The sequence below is a fragment of the Corapipo altera genome, unplaced genomic scaffold (genome assembly GCF_003945725.1).
Source record: "Corapipo altera isolate COAL_440 unplaced genomic scaffold, ASM394572v1 49, whole genome shotgun sequence".
Lineage (NCBI taxonomy): Eukaryota > Metazoa > Chordata > Aves > Passeriformes > Pipridae > Corapipo > Corapipo altera.
Genome location: NW_020884879.1, coordinates 17,487,481 through 17,510,788, shown reverse-complemented (window position 1 = coordinate 17,510,788; position 23,308 = coordinate 17,487,481). Strand labels below are relative to the sequence as shown.

Sequence of the window (23,308 nt, the reverse complement as noted above, 5' to 3'; positions counted from 1 at the left end):
CAAGTTGAAAAAAAGAGGTGTGAGAGAAGGCAGCCAAGGAAAGCCATGCTCATTTACCTTCTGTTCCCTTGGCTTCATCCTGTTGCGACTTGCTTTGCCCAGCTTCGTGTAACAAAGTTACATGAGCTTTTTACTCATATCACCATTTAAATCCTTTACTAATTCATGCTGTATAATGGAACAGGATGTGTGATTTGCTTCTTGGATATAATAATATAGAAAATTTACAGACGTCAGTAAATAAATGTATTATCCTGGCAGTATGTCTTCCTGGTACTGGTCATTTAGTATATGAGATTTTAAAATGTCTGTTGTAGCAGTAGCAATAGTGTTAGACTATTTTTATATGGGAGTAGTCTGGTTGTTCTTTCATACAAAAAGATGAGCAGTGTCTAGTTTATCTATGTGCAGACTACATTATTGTCTCACAAAACAATGTCGCAGTGCTAGGATTGCTTCATTAAGTTTATGCTACATAGACATAATTATGCAGGAGCTAAGAATAGCTCATCTAATTGAAAATAATGATTATAGAGAAAGAACGGGTTTGATAGCTGTTACTAAGCAAGCACATACCATACACCCATTCATGAACTGCACAGAACACATCTGGGATTATACGGTGTGTTTGTTATTATTAACAGTTTCTTTCCCCCATCCTAAGTACAAATTGAAGGTGTTACAGCTTATTTGTTCGTTATCTTTTTTTCTCACAGACCGAGAGGGACCCGCGAGAAGGCAGCATAAGCTGATATTTATCCAGTAAATTATGACAAGCTAAGCTTTGAAATAACATTCAACATTTATCCCCACACACATTTTAGGAAGGATATAACTTAAATAAATCTTCTCCAGGCACCACAGATGAAACTGTCTATGTGGGTTTTTTTATGACTGTGTTTATACTAGTACCCTACGGGATTAAACATCCTTTTAGAAATGCAAAGTCTGCCGTTCTGTTAATCTCTTGATACTCATTCTGGTTAATGCTAACTTTTAATTTTTACTTTGTCTAAAACACATAGAACTCTTCTTTATTCCTTGAAAATAAAACTGAATTTTTACGATGAAGTTGTTGAAAGTTTTAATTTATTTGATTGTTGTTGATTATTATCACCAGGCACACAGGATAAAAGTTGGTGCTATTGTTGTTCTCTTAAATAATTATTTTCTTACTTCAGTGTCAGTTTTCTACTAGAATATTACGAGAAAAGGGATGAGATCATGAAATTTAATGTATCTGGTTTAGGAAGGTTATTAATATCTCTAGAGTCTCAAAAAATTCTGCTAGTTTGCCGTATTTAGCTTTCCCTCTGTTTTAACGAACCATTTCATAGCTCTAGGCTGTGTGCTAATGTTGTGGAGGCACAGAGAGATCACTGTCATCAGGAATTTTTAAACAGATGACTGTTTGGAAAATGAAGTGGTGAGAGAAGATGGGAGAAACCTAGATGCAAACCTGCAGTAACACAACTATCGGTTTGCACAGTATGGAATCAGAGGCCTTTGCACAAGCTGTTCTCGAGGCTTTTTAAGAAATAGCAAAAGGAAAAGATAGAAGCAAAGGGCAGATTACCAGAGTATTCCAAACTGTTGTCTTGACTTCTGAAAAGTTACCTTTTCAGATTGTTTTTGGATTTAAAATTCAGTGAGTTACAAGAATTTAAAACTGTTAATAAACTGTTGTTTATACAAATGCCTATTGAAGTGTCAAACACATTTTCTGTGCTATTTCTTTGCAACGTGGTCTGATTGTAGACGACATTTCCCATATTTTTGGGCCAACATAGCTGAATTTTGCCCTTCAAAAGTTTTTACATGGCACCCAGCATTGAGCATTAACTTCAAAATGTTGTAAGGGTAGTAGCATTTGAACACCATGTATCCTGGTCTCACAAAAACCTGTTCAGGAGTCAGTGTGGTGGCTCAGTCTGACCTTCTGTACACTTGTGTGCACATTGTGGTAACATGAAATTAAATCCTATCCCCAGATTTCTGTCAGATACTATATGTTTTTTTGTAATTTTAATTATAAGCTTGGGCTGTAATTGTGTTCCTGCAAGTAAGTGTGATTCGAGGATGAGCAGGACTGAAGAGCTGAGAGGAACAGTGGTTTGATTCTGAAATACTTTGCTGATTCACAGTTACTCACAAGTGGGCATAAGAGCACAGGATAGTGTATGATAGCTGAGGTCCTTTACTCTCACATTCTTGATGCAACTGATAAAAGACTACTTTGCATAAAAACTCTTTTCTACTTTGTACAGAACCGCACATGCAAGAGCTAAAGCTGATGCTGCGGATCAGGCTGCTCAGGCTGCTCGACAGGAATGTGATATTGCAAGAGCAGTTGCCAGAGAACTTTCACCAAATTTCTACCAACCAGGTAATTGTAGATTGGGGTTTTTTGTGGCTAATTGCTTTATTGCAGTGAAAAGATTTTGTGTTAAGTTAAAGTGTTGATTTCATTTTGAATGTTATCATTTAAACGGAAATAATAGTCGTCTCAGTCATGAGGAGTGTACATTGCTAAAGGAGATTTTGCTTTCAGTTTTTAATAATTTGCTTACTATAGCTTTGTATGAAAACAGTTGTGTGTTGAAAAGTACCAAGCATATAACTTTGCCTCAGATTAATGGTTTATTCAGTATGGTGTCAAAGATAGACTTCAGAGAACATAAATCCACTGAAATTTTTGGTTAATTTTATAATGCATTTATTAGTGGAAAGATCCTTAGCTTTTTTACTGTCCAGTGGAATTCTTGACGAATGAATGCTTGACCATTAGACATACATAATCTGTGGGGGAATCTTTCTCTGTTATGCCTGTGGTGCTCTGTGAAACATTAGTCCCCTATTCAAGATATAATAGAATTAGGTCTATCTCACTTATATCAGCATCACAGCCCATTTTAATCTGTCACGTGGTTTGAAAAGTTGTTATAGAAAGAAGCAAAGCTGATTTTGCTTTGTTTTTCTGCTTTCTTTCCATGAAGCTAATATTTTTGAGTACTGCTCTTTAGCTTAAGATTGAATGGAACTCCATTTGCCAATTTAATGTCTTTTCATGTCTGCCCTTTCTTTCACCTGTCAAATTGAGTTGAGTCATATCTCGTTATTACTTTTCAAGGACCTGCCAGCACTCGTATACTAATATAGATTATAGCTCTGAGATTCATTTTCACTTACTGTCATCTTCTGCATATCTTTGTTTCAGACATAACCTGCTTATTCTTAAATATACCCATATAGTGAATGGAGGCTAATATCATGACCCACAAAATAAACACACAACAACATTCTTCAGCATTTTCTAAAAGTACACCTATTCCCTTCAATTTTTATTTTAAATGACTACTGTATATAACTTGTAACTAAATCTTTACTGTCAGAAAGTTTAAAGAATACTCGTTTTTTTCTTTATTCTTAAGTACTTGTATTTTGGGGTTGGGAGAGTTGGGGCACTCTTTTTTTATTCATTTAGTGCATAAGTCAAGGGTTGGCCACCTGATTAGAACCTCCATTCCCCTTGCCAGTCTTGCAAACTTTCTTTGTACACATCCTGATGTAAATTCATCTTTCTTGAACATGGCAGTCCAGAACTGTAGGCAAAGTTCAAAAGAACTATTTCCAGTACTAGCTTTAAAACAGTATAAATATGTACCTTTCACTGTTGGAAATCACCTCAATACTACCTCCCCTATGGACGTATATTAGTGGCCCATACTTCTGTGATAATTAAGTCCTTTTCTTTTTTCGTTATTTCATTCTTCTATCAGCTGAAGAAATTCCAATTTATAGCAGCAGGTCATCTTTCCAGTCATAAGTTAAGAAGTCATAGGTGTAGCCGTGCAAAGAATTGAAGCATTTGGAAAGAAAGTATTTGAAAGCTGCCAAACCCTTGAAATAAAGAAACGGCTGGAGCACTCGAGTGAAAATGCAAACATCTGATGGTGTGAAATTTGACACCAAGAAATTGCCCAGATCAAGAATTTCTCAGATGTCTTTTTTTACTTCCTGCCACAGGAAATGAAGTAACATTGCTGACAAATTGGCCGAGATTTGGGGAGAGAAGGTGTGGGATCTTATTTTCCTCTCCTTTGAAACTTTTATTCCGATTACGGAAGAGAAGAATTTGTATCACCTCTGCAAATGCAACTGGATATGTGTGCAGTGATGTAACAAAGCATTTCTTAAAGTTTGCTTACTCTGTTCTTTGTATGGAAACATCTCTCAGTTACTTAGCTACCTATCAAAAGATAAATACCTCTTCTGGAGTCTAAATTTTGAGTTTCCTAATTATTTTCAAGATAGCCAAATACAACATATTTGTATACACTTGAAAAAAATTGCTATTCCCATTACTTAGGTAACTTGCAAGATGCCAAGATATTAACTAAATTTCAGTTATCCCAAATAAGCTGCAGCAAACCACCGGGTTCACACATCATTGTGATAATTTCAAATACTATCATGTCTAAGATGTTTTCCAGACTCAGTGTACATGATGTCTTCTTCAGATACATTTCTTCTGTGTGGTACTAGTTAACCCTGAGACTCACTTGTCCACGCGTTTGTTTATGGATTTCCCAAGTGTCATACCAAGACTTACTGGACAGTGTTATCATTAGCTTTTGCCATTTATGGTGATAAAATAGATAAGTATTTTTAATTATTTACATTCACTCACACAAACAACAGTAAATAGCTGCTCTTTGAATAGTATTTTTCATGTGTTTGAATGAAAACAAGATAACCGTTATTGCTTCCTAATAGCAACTTCTTGGTTTTCCTCTGTTTCTTGAGCTTTATATTTTACAGTATCTTTATAAGTCTCTGTAAGTGCTACTAAAAGATAGTGGTAAGTTTTGTGTCTCGGTCTCTCAAGCTATAGTTAAATGAAAACTTTCCATTGTACTAAATAGTCTTGAAAATAAGTTATGAGAAAATGTAATTTTTCTCTTACTTATTTAACTGCTTAGTGTTTCAAGCATGCTGTCAGCAGTAAATGTATGTAGTATATCAACAAACCTCTTCAAACAAAGAGACAAAAAAAGTCAAATACAAATACCTCTCTGTAAACAACTGAGAAATTTTTTTTTCTGTCTTAATGAGTGATCTCTGAATTACTTGCAACCTAAGTCCATTGATAAAGCTCTTAAATTTTAGATTCTTAAAAAACAACCTTCTGGGCCATATAGCCTAGTATTACACACAAATTGTAGTTAGAGTGGATATTCATAAGTCATTGTACCATGATAATTCATACTTTCCAATTACTTTCTCTCACGTTTCACTTTTATGTTCATTAAGACATTCATCAGAAGCTGCCAAGATGTTCTAGCTTTGTAATGTAGTTAAAAGGAGACTAAAAGAAGAACAAAGCAGTAGAAAGTAAAGTGGCATCCAGCAGATAAGCATAATAATGTCAGTAATTAGGTACCGTAGAAATCTTGAGATTCAGGTTTCGAAGTGATTGATTGCCTTCGTGTTTGCATATGAGTAAAGCCAAGTATGATTGAAAAGGTCACAACCATGGTATGAGGAGTTATAAGGTTGCAGGGAGATGTTTTCCCTGAGTTTGTTCATGCTAGTCTCAGGCAAGACCCTGCTTCTACTTTTGTTGTACAGAGATTTGTCCTAGTGATTAATAATTATGAGGATTCATATCTTTTCAGAGCCCTAAACACAAGGCTATACATTTTGTAGATTTAACAAATGTTGCAGTCTTTATAGAGGCCAAATATTTTACAGGCCTTTTTATCAACAAATAAAATGAATTTTGAGAAATCCCAGCTCTGACCTGTTTGTTTCCTCCAGCATCACAAAACTTGTAGATGTGTCAAAAGAGAGCATACCAGGACAGAAACAAATGAAACCTGAGTCATAGCCTCATTCAAGGGAGTCATCCAGGGACAGTTTGAGATTTGTTTTTGCTTAGAGAAAAAATAAATGCTGTTTTGTGTCTCTTGTTAAAATGTAGAGAATAGCAAATGACTAATGGGAGTGCTGTATCAAAGGTCTAACAGAAAAGAAAGGATTTGGTACACCCAGTAAAAAGGAGGAATATTGTTCTAATATTGCACAAGGTTAGAAGATGTTTTGACTTACACATTCATTCTAAATTCCACAGACCATCTCTTGGATATAGTCTTGTAAACATACTATCAGGAGGTAAACTGAAGTATGAACTGTACAGATTGGACAGCTAAACCATAATTGTCTGTGTGCATGTATATCCTGCAGCAAATGGATACTGCTCTTTCATTCAGTTTGAATGAATAACATTTGATTAAATGAAAGAAGGGTGAAACTACTTTGCTGCAGGGTAAGAGCAGTCTGGGCACTTTACCACAGAGGAATTAAGGTCTGGAAATTCAGATCTGAATTGTTTTCTGGCAGATTATTTGTCAGGCTAGCCAGCTGCCAGATGCACATACATGTATCACAAAACAATTCATCCAACTTTTGATCTCCTAAACAAGGCATGAGAGAAATCAAGGAGCAGTTTATCAAACTAAAGCTGTCTAAAGAGATGGACAGAATTTTTTCAGGTGAAATACATAGCAAATATTTTCTAATGATAAGAATAAGAATTTAGCAGGTTTTACCATTATTTTTTATTATAATGTTTGATTACTCTTAAAGCATCAGTACTAACATGCTGAACATTGCTAGTTTCAGAAATAAGTGTTTTAAGTTTATGATAAGGCCATTTGTAATGGCCCCTGATGCCTCAAAGAGCAACTGTGGTTTACATTCTCTTTTGACCAGTGGTGGATGTCTATAGCCTCAGAAAAAAACACATCCTTCCCATCTTCCTCCTCTCTGTCATCGCCACCTCCTCCAGTTCTCAAAATGCAAACTCCATATGGACAGCAAAGAGAGATTTCTGGCTGATGCTAATTAACTAGAATGTCCTGGCTAAATGCATATGGGCCAGACCAGATATTTGTATTTAAAAAGCCAATTACAATGAGCATTTTGCCTGAAAAGTTACCAGCCATGCCATCAGTTTGTGCCTTAGAGCATACGCTCACTACTCTTAGTCATACAAAAGCCTGTTCATTTTCTGAATTTAGTCTACATGTGACTTCATCATCCGCACACAACTGTTGTTGGGATTCTTGCTATGCCATTTTTTCTCTACAGTTTATTGCTTCCATTCTCTTTCTGCAGAACTCTGGAGAAGCCATAGTCTATAGACATATCCTGATGCACTTCTATTGTATCCAGTAATCAAAGAAAGAAGGTGCCTTGAAAGAAAAGATGTCAGTTTCAAGCTTTATTCTTGTTCTCCCCTTTCTTTTTATAACCTTTGTCATACCAGTCTTCACAGCTTGCCTTCCAGATTTATCACCAGTCTCACCAAGCCCTACGTACAGATGGCCCCACCCTTTCCTCTTGCCCAGTGTGAGGTTCATCCAGTTTGCTGGCAGTTTGCACCCATCCTGCCACATTGCCATACACACATGCTGGTTCAACCCCCTCCACAGCATTCCTGCACGCATCTGGAACAAGAAAGCGTGCCTGGGAGAAGGCAAAGCAAAGAGAGTTTGCAAAGGCTTACTCTTAATTCTTCAGGATGCTTTCTCAATCTCTCTGAGTCACATAATCAAATGATTTGCTTAGGAAAAAATGTGCATAATTAGTTTTGAGCAAATTAACTTTTAAAACTAATAACAGAGAACCAGTTTCCTGTAGAGAGATAAAGCTGCTACAATCACTGTAATTTTCACAGGCTTGCATTAAGTACTACTGAGCTAGTTAATTTGCATCTAGATGAAACTTGTTGCCTAGTAAAGGCTACAGCATCTGTCTGTGAAGCTGTCTAGAAGCCTGGACTAACTTCAGTGCTGTCTTGGCTGTGTTGCTATCTTGAAGTAACTTCTGGAATTCTAGCCTAGGTATACCTATCTAATCTGACACCACGAGTGTGTTAATTACAGGTGTAATCTGGGAGAAAGAAGTCAGTGCTACCTTAGAGTTTTAATTACCTCCTTTCTCCTGTTAAAAATTATTCATTTGCTCTGAAAAAGAACCAGGACACAGAACCTGCCCACTGTTGGCCTGCTCCAGTGAATTCTATATTGGTCTGTCACGGTGTCCAGCCAAGGACAAGATGAAGTAGGGTCTATCACGTGGGACTGTTATCACAGTGTCAACATTTCCATTATAAATCCTATTTATAACTGCGTCATAAATATTTGTTCCGTGTTGAAATTCAGCTAACAAAGTCTGTACTGAGAACTTTCCTTACAGTTCTAATTTTCACTAAAGTATGCTGATCTATTCTGAAAGGATTTTATTATACTACTGAAGGTTTAAATTATGTTATAAAAGACTAGGTTTCTCCTGTTATGTTTTTAACACGATGTGGACCATTAGAGAAAAATAATCTTTGCAACTGTGTTCTATGTTTGTCAGGGCCACAGAAATCTTTTATTCCAAGAAAGTGTGCAAAATTTAAGAATTACTTGAAAGTAGAGAGATGTAGAGATCTGAAAAAGAAAGATCTTATTCATATTATAGACCTGAGTAATGTAATGTAGTATTGTTCAGTATGACATAGAAGACCATGCTGAGAATTTAGAGAAGATGAAGATTTCTACCTACTAGTTTTGTAACAGTTATTCACTCAGATCAGAATTTGAACAGGAGTCAAACCTGGAACTGAAACACAGCCAGCATGGAATTGGTAGTTGAATTTTTTTTGTATGGTGAGATTAAACAGGATAAAGATAGTTAAAAGACAAGGTAGAGAGACGAAGAACAGAATAATGGGAGATTATTTTCCTTGAAAGTATAGTTTAAAAATGAAAGAAAGATAAGGGTCAAGTAAAAGAATAAATCACAGATGTTAACAGGGGAGAATTGTTCCAGAAGAGGAGAATGGCCATCTATGTCAAAGGAGTATGAGAATAGAGCACTGATACTGAGATGTGACTAAGAAAATCACGGAGACTCCTCAAAAAGTATCAGATGAAGAGCAGAAAGTATTTTGTCAGAGGCAGTTGCCAAACTGTGAAGATAGATTTGAAGAAGAGGAACGGTAAATGGATATTGCAAATTTAGACTTTAGAAATGAAAACTTACAGTGCAGATGTGAAGGGGAAGAAATGACACTGTGTGAGGTCAGAATAGTAAGTGGCATGATGATTTGGATTTCTCTTAAAATACGGAGGATCAAGAATGTGTTGAAAAGAAGCCTCAATAGGATGCAAGACTAAGCAGCTCACATATCCTAGTTCTACCAGAATTAAATTGATTGTTGTATTTCTATAGTTCTGACATTTGCAATGCCAGAATGACAGTCAACTCTGCTAGCCCACTTCAGTCTCCTAGGCTGTAAAATTAATTTCAGTGCTAGATATAAGAAATTAATTTTCCTGGAAGTGCAGTGTAGCTTAATGAGTACTCTCTCTGATAAATACTGGGTTGATTCTCAACCCTCCAAGAAAATTCATAAAGCCATATATTTTAAAAGCAGTACATTTTGAGTCTCTTTAATTTACTCCTGTTTTTGCATCTTTCAGGTTCATAATTTCAAGTGTTTTTTCTATAAACACAGGGATAAAGGAAACTTCTAAAAAAATTGTATGACGTTATCATATAATCATGAATCCCTTTGAAATGTGTAGTTTAGGTAAAGACAGTAATGCATCTCCAAATCTGTTTGTAGAATCAGTGAAGTCTGAAACTGCCTAGTTATTTCCATGTTATTTTGTCTATCTAAATCATTCAAATGTAAGTTTGGTTATTTGGTGACATACTTATCTTTCATGTCTTCACAGTATTGAGCCTTATTGGCACTTATTCCACAGGCTTAAGAAGTGCTGACATAGCATGTCCTAGGCTCTGCTTTTTTCTGTAGTGGAAGAGTAGAAGGGTGTTCAGAGAAAAAACAGTGCAGGCACTGTCTCCTTATGAAACAAGGATTTTAAAAGAGGCATTTCAAAGATGTGTAGATGTGGCACTCAGTGACATGGATTAGTGGTGGACTTGGCAGTGCTGGGTTAACAGTTGGAGTCGATGATGTTTTCCAATCTGAATGATTCTGAGATACTATGAAAAATAAAGTTGTCAGTAACATTCCACGTAGAGCTCAAAGTGGGTGCTACCATTTGCAGCAGTACTTACTGACCAAATCCAGCTAGTTTGCAGGCATAGTATTTAAGCTGAAGACAGTGACTGGCTCCTCAAAAGTGCTATGAGAAGGTCTTCAGAAGGGCTGACAGACTTGGCCAGTTGAGAGACGGTGTGAACCTGCTCCTGTTGAGTTGCCAGACTCCCATGGAGCAGGATGATAGCCATGCACTTGAAATGTGATATGGTAGAGTAATAGCCAATACGCTTTCAGGCTGTATATTCAGAAGCACGTCATGGAGAAGAAGGGTAATGGTCTCTTATCTGCAGTATCCCAGTGACACTGAGTGTATAACTTTGGGAATCATCATATCAGAAAGATGTGGACATATCAGAAGTGTAAAGAAATTTAAATTCTACTGAGTAAAGACCGCTATTATGCCACATTAACAGTCTCTCTATATATTTAAAATTCACCTTTTCAGAGAATATACAATTGTGATGAGAATAGGATTACAGCCTTTCACTTCTGCCCATCCTTTAGGAGCTTGAAGAACTGCAGCAGTTAACAGCTGCCTCAGTGCAGCTCAAATGAAGAGGTCTCTTTTGTGAAAAAGCTAAAACATTACTTTCTCAGTTATCGCCTATGAAACGGCCTGTAGGCTCGGGAGCATTCAAGTAGTTTATATTACTCGTGTTATTTAGCCAGGATCATTCACATTAAATACAATGTGTGTATATTATCTAGCCTGGAAAAATGAGGCCTTTCCTAGATTCAGGAGTCATATCCATCACCAGGTAATCTTGACAGATATTTTTTTGAAGTTCTGTCAGTATTCATTGACAGAGAGGTAGGGTAAGTAAAGCAAGCCATAACTAAGATTGCTGATCATAAGCAATCTCTGTGTCCATAAGCTGATGTCCCACTGAGGTGTTAGAGATAACTGTGCAGCACTCATAGTGCCATCTATCAGGTAGGATAAACTTATTACATTTTTCTGATGGTACTGAACCCAGAAGTATAAGGGCCTACACATTGTCACCTGCTATGCAGATACAATTAGAAATTTTACCCTGTTTTGGAAATACCACAGCTACTTCAGTCACCTACTAAAGCAGTAAAAGAAGTGGAGCAGAGATTGAATTTATAGTCAGAATAAATTCATTGTTCTTGGTGCTGCCTCTAGGCAGTTTTTGAGATTCATTAGTGTAGTCTTTCCTGACTTCAGATCTTTCAGTGTGTATATGTCTGCTCTATAATGATGTATTTAAAAACCTTTTGAGGAAGAAGATCTTACTTTAAGGGATTCCTTTATCCTTAATTATTCTGGAGTTATTGGATAATACAAAAATGCAAATTACAAAAGTACTGTTTAGGTTCTGTGTGCGGGTGTGTTAATGGCAGGATAACTGAAATGAATTTCAGATTTAGAGGAAGTGACAGGGACAGAAGAGGCAGTCTGGCTTTCGTACAGATAGAAATTGCATTAGCATCTCTGTTTCATCATCCTACTACTAGACTTACAAGTTTGTGATGTTGCTTGTGGTGTGAATCATTTGGTGGAAATCCATTTTCTATTGTCATTACTGTCACTAACAACTCAAGTTTGTGTTCTTGAGCATACATTTTGATATATTTAAGAAGCATTGTGCAATAACTTTTTTTTATATACTTATATATGTGAGTGTCATATACTTTTCAACAAAGACCTGTGTGAAATGCAGAGAGACTAATGTGGTAGTCAGTTCAGAGGTCACACCAAGAGCTGTCTTGTGCTGTGTAAATATCAGAGCAAACACAGAAGCGTAAGAACTAGCTTTGGGTTTGTGTCTGTGTATGTGTGGCTAGTAAATAAGTAACTCGAGGACTTTTGATCTTAGTCTAGTCTGTGACTGGAAGCATTTGATGTGAGTTTTGAGAAGGCCCTGTTGCTTTCATCGATGTCAAATTCAGGAAAGTAAAGCACTGACAGATATTTTAAAGATGGTAGATATGTATTCTAGCAAAACTACAGAGAAGTTGGTTATGATACTGCATGAAACTGTGCAGTTATATATACCTGAGCAGGTATAAAGATACGCAAAAATTTGTGTGTTTGGGGTTCTTCCAGACAAGACACTTGATTTCTACCAGTGGATACCTATTGTAAGTCTTTACTTAGCAAGAAGGAAAGGTTGTCTTTAAAGCTGCTTTGAAACCTGCTTGTATTCAGTGATGCTACCTCTCAAAGTTAGTCCTAGATAGGAGATTTGTGTATTTTAACTTTTACATCGCTGAATGATGGTGTGGCTTTGTCAGGTTGTGGCAATAGTATAATATCACATTGTATGCTGTCTCTTTGTCATATTTTTTGGTCATGTTGGTAGTACATGGTCTGAAGGACAGCAGGCTGCCAGATCAAATCACAACAGTTCCATAAAATAAAATAAACAAAAAACCCACCTTATTTAATAAAATAAAGTGTAGGCATCATTCTCCATGACATTCATGGATTTAGTGAGTGAGTAGCTGTTGGCACGTGCTAGTTTCAGTGTTGCTGCTGGTGCAGCAGGAGAAGGAAGACTAGCAGTAGTACTGCTTAAGGGAGCAGCAGTGCTAACAGGAGACTGAGAAGCCGAAGTGCAAGCTGGAAAAAACTTCAGCAAAGGGAAGGTATTTTCAAGGAGGGAGGAAGAGGAAATAAGGAGTTGCTAGTAAAAGTGAATTAAGAAGGATTCCAAATAGTAAACATTATATTTTAGAGTATTTTTTGGATTATGCAGGAAAAAAAGAGCTCTTCTTCGCCTTGTTTACATTGTAATTTGCTCTTCTAGGCAGCTGTGGTACTTCCATACTGGTGGTATTAGGTGTAGGGGAAAAAAAAAGTATTGTAAGGCAACCAAGTGGAATTTTAAAATTGATCTGGGCAAGACTTTTTATTTGCCTCTAGCTGGGGAAATTGCTTACTAACATTTAAAATATTGACCATACCTCACCAAAATGCATTTGCTATCGGAGGATAAAAGTTAGATCAGCCATCCAGATTTGGGTTTCTTCTGCATCTCCCCAGATAATGTCAACAATCCCTTCTGTTTAATTTCTTTTTTTCTCTTTTGTGTCATGCTTTGTTTTTAAAATTTGCCAAATGTCATTTTTTATTCTCCAAAGCATTCTGAAGTACAGTTAAAGAGAGCCATTATTCCAGCTGACATAACCAACTTTACATGCAGCTGAAGCAGAGCAGCAGGGCCTACATATGTGATTTTGAATTAAGGAGTTATTAAGTAACATATATGTGCATCACTAGGAGTAAGACATTTCTTGCCTTTCTGCACATTGACTGAACCATGAAGGACCTACACCATTCCATGCCTTATTGCTGGGTCACTGTATCGACCAAAAGGGTCCCGCAAACATCTGGAATGGTAACCTCTTAAAATACCATTAGGAATTCTTTCTCCACTGCAACAAGCTTTTCTAGAGAGGTGATCGATGCCCCAAGCCAATCAGTGTTCAAGAGACATTTGTACAATGGCCTTAATAACAGGCTATAACTTTTACTCAGCCCTGAATTAGGCAGGCAGTTGGAGGAGGTGATCGTTGTTGGTCCCTTTCAACTGAAATATTCTGTTCATATCTAAGTCAGGAAGAAGTGTACTCTCAGAACCCTGTGGCTCTTTAAGTACCTTGCCTTATATCCATCAATTTCTCTATGGCAATAATCCTTACCCTTAATTTACAGCCCTACTCTGTCCCAATACAGTCTGCCAAACATTACTAAAACCATAGCTATATCTCTGCTCTGCTGAGTTCATCAACACATTTTACACATGGCATTGCACAGCCCTGCATTCAGTTGGTCTGAATTCAAGCCAGCAGCCTAGCAGTTCAGAGATTTTTTTGGTTCGCTGTTACCACTATAACCTTTGGAAAAATAAGAATAAAACATAGGAAGAATTAATGATATTAATTATAGTTCTCCCCCCCACCCTTCACACCTCCCCAATAATAAATCCTATCTTTCTAAAATTTGCTGAATAATTTGCCCTTTCATAATGACTCATTGAATCACTTCTTTTAGGAGACTGATAGATGATCATTTTTATTTCCTTCATCTAGAGTTACCATCCTGAATGCTGAGGAATTCTTCTAAAATGGATGTTCTATCCCGAAAAATCCTAATATAAGGAAAAAAGATCCTATATTAATTGATCCTCCAGTCAATCACCTGGCTTTGCCAAATTTTATTAAGTTCATCAGTGTAGCAAATAAATCTTACTGTGAGAGCATAAATATTATTGCCAACAGCGATACATTAGAAAAGCATCAAAAACATCAGAAGACAACAAACCAGGTGGTTTTCGCTGGCTTATTTCGTGAACAGTATATATCAACCTGCAGTACCCACATCAAACTATACATTTTCCTTTTTTAGTACAGTTCATTTAAATACAAAAGACTTCAGCTTTTGCTTCATCCATATCATGCCCTGGATTTGTATTACAAAACAATGTGGAGTAAGAAACTTACTCATCATTTACTATTTCCTTCTCTTGATCTTTGGATTTGGGTTCAGTGGACAGTTCTCAGCTTTTTCAGGAAGATGGCATTTATGACAATAGGTCACAAACTTATGGCCAAGTTGCTGCGTCAGCTTTTGATTACTCAAGAGACTTACACTCCATTCCTAGTTTTGACAAAGGCTGCCTGTGCATCTTTAGGCTTGCCAAAGATTTTGCAAAGCTTTGAACATGTTGATACTTTGTTGACAGCTGATCACTGAACTGAGAAGGGTTATTCAGATGAAACACATACTTTGGGTCACAATTTCCCTTTGGTTTAGCTTCCCTATCAGTAAAACTCGCTATTGGTATAACCTTTCCTATTGTACTTACTGATTCTGAACTTTTCAATCAGGAAATCTCTCTTTTTGTTATGGAAGTGTTCAGTAGTGTAGTAAAGGGGGCCTCTAATCTTGGAAGGTTTGCGTATAGACTGCAGAGTTCTGGATGAGCAAATAACTTTGATTGCGTCACCATTACCCCAGAGACAATCATTAAACCTTACAGTGAAGGTGGAGTGACTTTCCACTAATAGTTCATACATATAAACAAAATTAGGAAGTATCTGCTTCATGGGTGGAATTTATCTAGAAGTGCAACATAAATTTTCTTATAATCATGAAATTATAATGTCATTTCTTACTTGGGTTATTCTTTATAGCCTTATCTATTTGTTAACTCTTTATGCAGCACTAAAGGTAGTTAGGTTACATCACATAATGTGTTCTGTAGTTTAAAAAGCAGAAATAAGTGCATGCTTACCTAATAAGTACTTCTAATATACCTTGAAGTTGAATCACATCATTTCAGCATCAACAGTACTTTAAATATTACATTCTTTAGAGGTTATATTCTAGAGCCTGAATTAATGGCATAACTGTCTTTTTTTTGCTTTCTGTAGACTAATAAAATGGTAATACAGAATGCTTGTTTTTCCTGAATTGTAAGAATGGTAAGACTGGGGACAAAAGAATGGAATAAGTATCATGAAGAAATTATAAGATATATATAAAATTATAAAGTTGCATATATGTGTTTTTCTTCACTATTTAGGTGTATTCTGCAATCCCTCTCAAGCTTCAGATTTTATTTTGATCTGATGAGGCACAAGGTCTCAGCCTTCTTGGGAAACAGTGGCTGTGTTTACAGTGTCCTGCAAGATGACATTTTCAGACACTCCTTGAGCCACAATCCTGCAACAGACCTATGCTGCCTCACTAGACCATGGGGAAAAGCATGTGGCTGTCACCTCTTTAGAATGCTATGGCAGAACTAGGGCATCCTTCTCTTCGCATTTACAGGGCTGGCCATGCTGTCACATCACTTACTGGAGCCCTTCCAGGAGGAAGGACATAGTACACAAGAGCTTCATAAGAAATTCTAGATTTAGAACAACCACGAGTGTCTTCAACCAAACTGAAACTTCCCTCACAACCATCAATGAAATGCTACTCAAGCACAGCATCAGACTATATGAGACTCTATGTGCATACATTGCACAGATCTGCACAATCCTTTGGCTTTCAGAGGCTATTCCCCCTGAATACTGGCTAACTCACACTTTAATAGTGCCATCCAGTTTCTGGCATCACGACAGCTGTGTGCGCCAAACCCGCCCCATGGCTTTAACCTGCAAAGGTGCATCGATTTTGATCTGATGGCAGCACAGCCAGCATGGCGCTGTAAGAAAACACACAGGGTCATCCACAAAGAAAGCTTATCTTTACTTGGTTAGATAACATTTCTTGGTTCTACTTTCCAGACCAGGTTCTCCTTAGACACTGAGATGTATCATGTCTAGGACTATATCTATTTGTTGATTGAACCATGAAGAACCAGAGCTCTGTGTTTATTTCCTAGACAAATAATTCCACTTTACCTTCTTCCCACCCTCAGATTTTGTTCTCTTTCTTATTAAGATCAGCCAGCTGAGAAATCTTACAGTGACTCTCTTTCCAAATTTCCTTGGCCCCCATTCCTTTAAGCTTGTGCTGTAGATTGCTCTTATGCTAAAGAAAAGGACCCCCTTACCCATGTCTGTAGTGTTTGATAATGCCTTTAACGAAGGGGAAAAGATAAGTTCTGACAATTCTTAGTTCTCAGAAGAGAGAGAGAACTGAGTTCTTGGAGTCAGTGGCTCAGGCAGGTGCATAATCCGATTGTATTGGATACAGTGAACAGACGTTTAAAAAGTATTTGGACAATCTCCAAAGCTAACTTCTCATAGAGCCAAGAATTTCAGTGTTGGAAAGACCTGTCTCGCAAGATTGGAGGCAGGGGATGTATCTCTAATATCCATATATGATGTACTGGGGGGTGGGAGGGAGGGCTGCTGTGCTCTGTTACAGCAATTGAAGAATGTCTGGTCAGACACCCTCAGATGTTCATAGGAAGCGGGTGGAGAGGGATGACATCTGTGAGGTCCAGATGTTTCCTTATGAAAGTGTCTTTGGTTCATCAAATGCTGTAAAATATTAGTAAAAGTAAAATCTTTACATATATGGGGCAGTGCCGAGCTGTCACAGGATGTGAATTTTCAGGAACCGATCAGGTGCCATTTAAGCATCATTGTAAGACTGAAGATATATTATTCCAATTGGATGCTTGACCACAGCAATCAGAAGGAGCAAGCTGATGTGAATATAGATCTTTCCATAATAAATAATTATTGCAATTTAACAGTTCAGTGACTAAAAGATTAGTCAGAACTCTTTTGGCTACTCTTTTCTCTTTATGCCCCTAATTGTATCTAATGTGAAAAGATAAGGAAACCAAAGTTCATGTATGTTAAACCCTCAGCATTACCTTATATATCTCTGCAAAGATGGAAGGAAATCCCTTACATGCCAGAGAATTTTTTGAATGGTAATCATACCTCTAACTTTATAAATGGAAACTTTTAATTTGTGTTGTGCTGCCTTTCCCTTTTACCAGGAAGATTATAAAAAGCCATAAGAACCAAGCCTCTAGTTCTCTCCTTCGGTACAGACTTAACTCTTCAGAACTTCCTCCTCAAATGTCACTTGAGAACAAATCCTGGCTTGTCTACGTCTAGCTTCTTTCTTAACAGCTCCCTATTTCCACGCCTGGTTTTCAGAGATGCCAAAAATGTTGTGATTTTCCTGCTCAAAAGACCTTGCATGCCGAGTAATTCTTCTTCTCAGCAATACTTACTTACTGGATGACTCAGTAACTTCCAAAAGCTTCATGCTGCTCTTCCTTCCTCTCATCTTCGCACTGCGTAGTGATGCATATGCTTCTGGTGTCTGTAAAAACGCTGTATCTGCCTAACACAGCTAGAGCTTCCTTTAAACTCAAAAGCAGAAAAATGTGTGCAGACGTTCTTCTCTGGGCACAAGATTTCTCTATGACATAAAGCACAGATAAGCCTCACAGAAGAGTAAAAAAATTAAAGGAAAGTAGTGCTAGTAGGGATAGAAGTGGAGAAACAGTTGCAATGCATTTGTCAGAAGCCATTTTTGAACATACAGAAAGATTGTTGCAGTTCTTTATTCACAGAGCTCCTCAATTTGTGACTTCTTTGGGAAACTGATCCTGGAGTCTGGGATGTGACCTCTAGGAAGTAAAACAGAAAATGCTACCCACAATACGTACAGATTTACAGCAATTTTGTTTCTTAAACAATGTTTGCTCACATCGTACCATTAAACAATTAAATCAGACAACCAAAACCTGGAGCACAGCATCTCAGCCAGCTTGTGTTTATGTTAACAGCTGTATAGAAATGCACCTTGTAAGTGAGTCCTAGCAGTGAATGTGCACATGGGTGTTTAGGTAGGATTTGGGTAGAGGATGTTCTTCACACTGGCTGATCTGTAAGTATTTCCCTAGTGAATATGAGAGAACTCGTCTTCCTATGTCCTAAGTAGGCATTGTGTTACCAATTAGAGAGGTTAACCTCGGTCTCTGTGTGGTGAGGAAGACAAAGCCAGTGTGTGAGAGTTCAAGGCACATGTACATAAGACAAGCTGTCATTCACAGAAAGAGAAAAAAAAGTGGTTCGAGCCCTATTTCCTGTAGCATATAAGAGACGTTACATTCTAATGGTTAATTACTTCCATATCAAACAGATACTATGATCATGAGGGTAGAATTTAAATCGATTAGGGTAATTAAGCAAAACATACCTCAAAACATACCTCTCAGAAAAAGAATGATAGACAGGTAGGGTTAGTCAGTCGTCATTCACTCAGACTTTACTCAGAGACAGTTTACATCTTGTGACCCATTGCAAAGCTGAAGACATAAAGTGACTGAAAAAAGTTAATAAGTAGTCCCAACAATTACCAGTAAAAGTACACTAGCTTCAACAACTTAGCAATTTAGAGTAAATCACTATGGATGTCAATGAACTGTTGGTAACATATACTCCTGTCAGCATTTTAGCAAGGCAGTCCAGTCTGACATCCCAATGCAATAGTTTTACTGTGAAGTCTTATTTTTGTTTTAATCTTAATATTTCTATTACACTATTTTTCAGGCCCTGATTATATCAAACAAAAATTTCAAGAAGGAATGGATGTGAAAGAAAAATCTGAAGAAAAAGATCAGGAAAAACCACCTACCCCAAAAGAGTCACCTCACTTTTATCGAAAAGGTACTACACCCCCTCAAACCCCAGAAGCAAGTCCAAGGCATAGTCCTCTTCTTTCTTCTGACACTTCTCCTTCAAAACAACTGAAAAGGCAAAGCTCCAATTCTGGGGCAAGACTCAGTCAAGAAAAAAAGCTTTTAGCCACTGAGAATATAACACCCACAACTAACAAGCCTTTATATTCAAAAGCACCAGTGAAGGAGGAAGTAGGTGTGAAACACCAGCCAAAGTTTTCAGCCCAGCACAATCCCATCAGCACAGAGAATGGGGAGTTGCATGGTCACTACCATGGCTATTATGTAAAAATGAATCCATCAGTGCTTCCACAGGAGCTCAGGGAAGAAGATGAATATGCCAACCCATCGCCATCAACACTTGCACGAATACCACCCTCTCAGAAGCCAAGTCCTGCTAGATCTGGGGGTAAGCCAGATGCCAAAGAAAACAAACCTGACACAAAAATTAAGAAACCAGAATTTGCTGCACCAAAGAATTCAGCTAATAATGAGTCACATTCAGCAGTGGAAAAAGAAGTAGGAAACAGCTCGGTAAGTACTGCAAGAAACATTTTCACTTTCACTGCCCATTTGCCTCTGAGTACTGAGCTTTGCAACCTGAAGACAGGCAAAGCTCACTTCTGTCAAATCTTCATCTGTATACATTCTGCTAGCTAAAACCCACTGCACCAGACTGGAGTGAGGGACAAGTATTCCAATCCTTTATGTTATCTTTTTTTAAACTGGGAAGGGATAGTTGATAGCCAGATACTGACAGACTTCTGAACCATTAGATCCTATTGCATCCATAAACACAAAAGTGTGTTCCTGTGTGTATGTATATACATATAGGTGTGATTTGCATGTGTGTAGATACATACTTGCATATACACATTTTTTATATATATTTATATATATTTTCCTCCCCAGAAAAGAAGTCCCACAATGTTAATTGTACTTCTGTGGATATTTCTACAGTACTGGAAGTTAGACAGAGGTCTACTTTTGGCTGCTGTTGGAGACAGGATGCTGACCTGTGGTCTGACCCAGTCCAGACAATCTCCCATTTTCATCTTCTGCTCCATGTTGATCTTAGGTTCTAAAAACAGGAAATTTGGACCAAAATATATACTGTTTTCAAATGCATACTTTGTAACAATGCTTGCGTTTTATAGTGACATGAAAAATTTTACTTTTCGTCAGGAAATTGAGAAGGAGTTTTAAAATTATGCATCCAGATCAGTGTGAATCTTAATTTCATTCTTATTTAAAAATAATAAAATTATCAATAGCTATGCAGAAAAGGAGTGATTACTAGTAGCATTTCTATGCCGTGTTAGAAGGAGAAGCCAGGTTATGAAATTCAGAATCTCTGATTATGATTTTATGATTTCTTGGCCAAGAGAAACTCGGAAAACCATTAGTTGTAGATCCTAAAGCTAACCTTTAAAACTGACTGATGATTCTCAAAAAGTAATTAGAAAAGCATCAGTTATTTGGTATTATTCTGGTGAGGTCATTCTTACATTAATCCTACTATTCTTATTTTATTCACATTCTTATTAATGACATGCAAGAATACGTAAGAGTATTGCTTGGGAAGTTCATAGAAGACACAGAGACCAGGAAACTGGTCAATAATGAAGACCAATACAAGCTGATCCAAATCAGCTGTTAAGAAGGGTGCAAGTATTAATTATCCATGGGTAGCACAGCAAAATATAGGGTTATGTATGAAAAACAATTAATAGAGCCTGACCATGCAGGATCAGAACTGGAAAAGGTTGGTGGATCAGGAGCAAGAGGCAACTGAATATGAGCTCCCAGTCTGCTGCTGTTGTTCAGAGATGTTAATATAATCCTTAGATTTATCAGCAGAAGAGATTAGGCAAGAGTACATGGGAGTCTGTTCTATCTGCTTTTGGCACGGGTGCAACCACTTCTGAAGTAAAATACTTTGTCCATAAATCGGGGATTTAAAATGAAAAAGACCTTAAGGGGAAGTCCCACAAAGAACTGCAAGAATGATTAAAACATGTCTTACAATGAAAGATTCAAGGTAAAAAAAACCCTGACATATTAAATCATTTCCTCTAAGTACGCTTTATAAAATGTTTTTCCAGGCTAACAAGCAAATGTGTAAGAAGATTCAGCAGCTTGACAGATTCAGATAAAAGTCTTGGTTTAAGTTGCATTTTATGATATCAGTTAAATGTGACATTAGTTTTCCGATGCTGAGGTTTTGGACCCATCGCTGAATAGTTCAATAATGAGCATTTTGCCAAGATGATATTCTCTATTCTGCAGGAAGCTTGTATTCTGTTTTGTGCGGATCAAAGTAGATGTTCACAGAGGTTTTGTAATCTGCAAATCTGTATTACAGCTGATATCAGCCCTTTAACCTTTCAAATCTCGCAGATATGACTCTTATGTAGGGTAACACAAAGCTGTCAGGCTTGTAAATGTTAAGCAAGCATGTACAGAATTTTAGCCTGAATTGGAATTGTTTGTCCAGCTCTGGTAAAAATAAGTGAGTAGAAATAGTGCTTATTTTTCCTGCATTTCAAATAATGTTTTGGAGCTGAGCGAGTCCTCGTCTTAACAAGTAGGGCACCTGAACAGCAGTTTATTGACCTTCTAGAATAATCAGGATAAGGACCATGAACCTACAGCCTGTTATCAAGAAAGGTGTAAAAGTGATGAGATATTGTGCATTAGCTACTGTTTGTTTACTGATATTACAGTTCATCTTCAACTGTCCCTCTATTTCATTTGGAGCACCCTAATTGCACTATTCCTGTTACCAGCATGTCAGTAAGGAAGGGAGGTAGATTTTAGGAATTCATTTTTAATATAAAAGTATTCTAAGATATATGTAGATGTATGCGGGTGATTTCAAAGATGTCTTCTGTATGTGTCTATAAATTTATTCTTATAGAATAAATTTCCTACACACTTATTTCTTTAAATTGCTGAAATGAGTAAAAATGCTAAAACGATTAAAGCAGAAAAGAGTAGCCTACTGGTCTAGTAGTTTGAGGGAGAAACAGTACAGAATGACTGTTAAAATTACCTGGAGACTTCTAATTTGTAGTATTATCTTTCAGCTTCAAAAAACACTAGCCTGTTCTGCAATGCTCCTGGACTGAGCTCAGTAGTGTACTGGAATTACACAGTGACTAACCCAAAAGAACACAGTTATTGAGGAGAAGCCAGATTCATAGAATCATGGAATAGTTTGGGTTTAAAGGGACCTTAAGGATCATCTCATTCCATCCCCACTGCTGTGGGCAAGGACACCTTCCTCTAGACCAGGTTGCTCAGAGCTCCCTCCAGCCTGGCCTTGAACACTTCCAGGGATGAGGCTTCCACAGCTTTTCCAGACAACCTGTTCCAGTGCCTCACCACCTCACAGTAAAGAATTTTTTCCTAATACCTAGTCTAAAACTACTTTCTTTTAGTTTGAATCCATTCCCCCTTGTCCTGTCAGTTTGAATCCATTCCCCCTTGTCCTGCTTAATGTACTTCTCTTTATCCCAAACACTTCTGAATGTTGAGAGACTTCAGAACTCTAGACTTTCATTGGGGAATTATTTTATTTTAGTAAGAAATTGCAATTGCTTTTTAGTCATCCTGACAAATGATTTCGTTATGCTTTGAAATGTATTTTTTAAGGAATATAAAGTGAAAAGAACCCTCACTCTCATGAAAAGGGAATGGTAAAACATGTTTTTGGAATCCAAAAATGAATCTATAACATTTATTGAGCACTTTCATTAGGTTATCTGAAAGTGCTATGTCAGATTGTGCTATGCTTTTTCCAAGTTTCCAGTAATAATGCATTAAGAACATAGATACAGAAGGGAGATTTTCAATTCTTCCTTCCATGTATCTAAATCAAAGCCATATCTCACTTCTGAATGAAACATCAACTTTAATTTGGATTAAGATTCATTAAACAATTTTATTTGCAGCAAAGCTTGCAGCCACTGTTTTAGTAATCAAATTCATGTTTTATCTTTTCTGTGAGTCTGTTACATCCTGAAGAATGTCATTGAGTATCACCTGT

The 23,308-nt window shown here is 37.2% G+C and overlaps 1 protein-coding gene across 3 annotated transcripts in view; it reads left to right on the top strand.

The window, feature by feature from the left end:
- Positions 1–23,308, top strand: part of JPH1 (junctophilin 1) — an 82,561-nt gene that overhangs the window by 52,641 nt on the left and 6,612 nt on the right. For all 3 annotated transcript variants that reach the window (XM_027638933.1, XM_027638932.1, XM_027638931.1), the window contains exons 3-4: positions 2,268–2,386; positions 19,130–19,791. In XM_027638933.1, coding sequence (XP_027494734.1) covers positions 2,268–2,386; positions 19,130–19,791 — 781 coding nt within the window. The remainder of the gene's footprint in view (positions 1–2,267; positions 2,387–19,129; positions 19,792–23,308) is intronic.